Raw genomic sequence first — 3,814 nt, forward strand, 5'->3', positions numbered from 1 at the left:
CCGGGGGGGGGGGAATCCTCCACACTTGGAAACAAAATACAGTACAGTTTTTTGGGGTTAAGCCAAGAAAAAGAACTTGAAGTTTACCTGAGATTCATATGGGAAGAAAGAAATATTTATTTCTTTGCATCTTCTAATAGCCTTTGAGCAGGAAGACTTCATTTTATTGAAAAGACTGTCTGGGCAATCTAGGAAAAGAGATCTACATTTATGGAACTATTGCCATTTTATCTTTTAAGTACTAGTTATAAGTTTACAAAATAAAAACTTCATACATATATCTGAAAGTGTTAGTTATTTCAGTGAATTGCTACACTCAAGTCTGAACTTTCAGCATGTGACTAGGCAAAAACCTCCCTGGCTTAAATATCTGAACATTAGGTTGGTCTACAGAATTCCAAAGTCAGATCCTCATGGAACTGAGGCCAAATTTTCCTATGTTTATTCTGATCTTGCATGTTTTTGGGGTTTTGTTTTTTTTTTTTTTTAATTGGACCAGCTACATAGTTGGAGATTTTAAGACAAGCTTTCAGGCACAAAATGCCCTTCCTCAGATCACAGCTGAAACTCTAAAAAAACCCCAAAAAACCTTTTTTGGGTGTTAGCATTATTCTTTGCAGAAAGGCTGATGAAGGTACACTATTTTGCTCAAATCTTCTTTCACTGCAGTCTCTAGTAAGCAAATATAGCTAGCATGTTATATTATATATATATATTTTTTTTTTTAAAGTTCGGCATGCAGGGCCCATCCTTGGGCCTGATCTGGTTCCTTGCTGCCAAATTTCTGGACCCACAGGGAGCCATGAAGCCCGGATGACATGACATGGCTCCACAGGCTGTATTTTGGTCACTCCTGCTTTACAGCATGAACCAGTGGACAGACAGACAGACTTAGGTGCTTAATTATGTTTCAGACTTAACCTGTATAAAGATGCTGTGCTTCCAAATTCCCCTCTCTGGAGATGGTGCGTATTAGACATATGTACCAACTAGTACATGACAAAAATCAGTAGCAAGAAAAAAGTATTACTTTTATTTACACATCCAGAGGTATCAAATTAGATACGAATACTTACAGTCAGTGAAATAGACATATGCTGCTTTGTATTTGCTAGATGATTTACTCATGAAGTCATTTATAAGTCCATCTATAGACTTAAGATAAAAATGCTAAATTGTAATTAACTACAAAGGAAAAAAGGACCCAAGATATCATAAAAGTCTATTCTGTCTGCTCTTATAGAATAAGCAAGGTTTGCTCATTCCAAGGTTCTTGAAAAGTTTAATTTTTCATCAATTAAAATTAAACTAGAAATAGTGTAATTATGATCACGTATAGCAAAAGAACGAACAAGATTTATAGTTTATCCCCCTGCTCCAAAAAAAACAGCAAGAAAAAGCTATATTCTCATCTCTCAAAGTTGTACATAGGAGTCAATGTTATATACGGAAAGTGATTCAATAATTGGAGATGTATATTTTTCCCTCTTTCTTCTGTAGTACTCAGGCAGCTCTTTCCAACAGCTTGGAGGGCAGCTTGTTAGGAGCAAATACGAAAAAAAATACTGCATTAAAAAAAAAAAAAAAAAAAAAATCGCATTCTTATAATGTTTTGATTTTCTATACCATTAGCTATAATGATATCTCATTCACTACCGCGCACCAATAATGTCAGAACTATAGGTGCAACACATGAAAGAAGCCAAGAAAGAAAACATTGCTTCTATATCACAAAAGGTACACATAACCCAGCTATTACTTACCCATGATATGTTTATAACATTTTGTTTGCAAATACTGACAGACACAGAGTTGCAACTAACTATAATAGTTAAGCAACATAATGCTACAATGGTTTAAAGTTCCACATGAATAGTTAAGACTTAAAAAAAAAGAAAGCAAAACAAAGTAAATGAATGCACTGGATTTTGCTCCAAACACTTACCTTTTTGGTTGGAGTAATGAGATAAATTGCCTTCATGTGTGGGACAGGCTCACGGTTTTTATACACATTCTCCACAACTACAAAATACAGAGAATCACATTTTGAAATGAGTAACTTAAGATACTTGACTTCACCAGTTAATGGAGTTTTAACAAGCACTGAACTACAGAATTTTTAAAAGAAACAAAAATGAGAGCGCATTCTAGACTGCATTCTACTATAATAAAATCCTTCGTCTGTCCATCTGTAATGGTCCGGGCCAACTGTGCATGCACTGCCAAGATGGTGCACACCAATTGGCTGAGGGCCCAATGCATTAGACAGAGAGAGAGGGAGCTGCCATGCTGCCCCGCTCTGTCCCCCCAACAACAGTCAGCAGGGAGGGGGAGGTGGCAGGGAAGAGGGAAGGAAGGGAAGGGAGCTGGAACAGGAATGGGGTGGGGGTTCTGGTGGCAGTGACCCCCACCCCCACCCCACAACAGCTAGCAGAGAGGGGGAGGCAGTGGCGAGGGAGGGAGGAGTGGCAAGAGGAGGAAGCTCATGGGGCCAGAGGTAGAGCAGACTATATATAAACAGACAAAAGGGTTCAAGGCTCTTATGTACCAAATTAAGAACTCAATTTTCCAAGCTGTTCTATACACCCTTATCTGGAGTCCCACTGAAGTCAAAGAAAGTTTATAATCAGGGTCAGTATTTAAGGAGCATCTTGCAAATGACTGGCTTAATAAGTTTACTCCTGTTTTCAGAATAAAGATAGAGGAAATTATGCCAGAAACATTTTGAACTTTAGCCACTTCTGTCTTTGGAAACTGGATAAGAGCCAAACAATTTTCACATGTAAGCACATGCACTAAGTGGATATTTTTTTTTTTTTTTTTACAATCAATAGTTTCACATACCTTATGTCAGGGGTCAGCAACCCCTGGTATGCATGCTGAGCATGGCATGCAAGGTCATTCTGCTTGGCATGCCACGGCCAGCCCCGACACCAGGTAGCTGCTGCCAGTGACAGAGGCTGGGCTGTTCCCAGCAGGGCTCACAGAGTTCCAGCTGCCCACTGGGAGCAGCCTGGGATCCCGGCTGGCAGCAGCTCCCCAGAGCTGTGCCAGGCTCCAGCATCAGCTCTGCACCAACACATGCAAACACCTGTCAAAGCAGGTGGCGAGGGAGAGGCCTGAGGTAGTACAGCCCTGGTCTCTCCCCTGCTCCCGGCACAGAGATGATGGCAGGGTTCTGGAGCCTGGCGCAGCTGTTTGGTGACTGCATGGGCACCTCGGGGCAGACAGCAGGGCAGCACAGCTCTCCCTGAGGCGCCTGTGCAGTCGCTGCCAGCATGGAACTGATGCCAGAGCTGTGGAGCCCAGCGCAGCTGTTTGCAGCCTGCCCACTGCTTGCTGCAGCTGTCCAGAACCTGGGCTGGCTACAAACAGCTGCGCCAGGTTCTGGAAGCCTGCTATCTGAGGCACGCCTGCAAGCACCGGTGCAGAGCTGATTTCAGAGCTTGGCACAGCTGTTTGGAGCCTCCCGGCTGCAGTCAGCCCTGGCTCCAGGGAGCTGCTGCCAGCCAGGAGCTCCCAGCAGGGGTGGCAGCAGCCCGGACTCCAGCAGCTACCCAGAGCTGGGGTACCTGGTGGCAACCACAGAGCACAGGCTGGGAAGCAGGGGCACAAGCAGGGCATCCTGCCATGTACCCTTTGCCCTCATTGTGTTTTTCTGCCATGTCGGCACTCCAGCACCTTCCAAGGTAGGCATTGCGGCGTTTTTCGGCACTCCGGCCAAAAAAACATTGCCTACCCCTGCCATGCATCCTTCCAATGGTTTCCCTGTTAACCCTAGATATTTCAAAACACAATGAAAAGATACTGGGGA

General features: G+C 43.4%; 1 protein-coding gene across 1 annotated transcript in view; it reads right to left on the reverse strand.

Annotated features, from left to right (window-relative positions):
- The window catches only part of STXBP3 (syntaxin binding protein 3), a 61,967-nt gene that overhangs the window by 29,554 nt on the left and 28,599 nt on the right, over positions 1 to 3,814 (reverse strand). Inside the window, exons 4-6 of the mRNA XM_019502074.1 lie at positions 1,946 to 2,022; positions 1,077 to 1,155; positions 88 to 188 (exon numbers count right to left, since the gene is read on the reverse strand). Coding sequence (XP_019357619.1) covers positions 88 to 188; positions 1,077 to 1,155; positions 1,946 to 2,022 — 257 coding nt within the window. The remainder of the gene's footprint in view (positions 1 to 87; positions 189 to 1,076; positions 1,156 to 1,945; positions 2,023 to 3,814) is intronic.

This window comes from Gavialis gangeticus, unplaced genomic scaffold, assembly GCF_001723915.1.
Source record: "Gavialis gangeticus isolate Ggan-Ray unplaced genomic scaffold, GavGan_comp1, whole genome shotgun sequence".
Lineage (NCBI taxonomy): Eukaryota > Metazoa > Chordata > Crocodylia > Gavialidae > Gavialis > Gavialis gangeticus.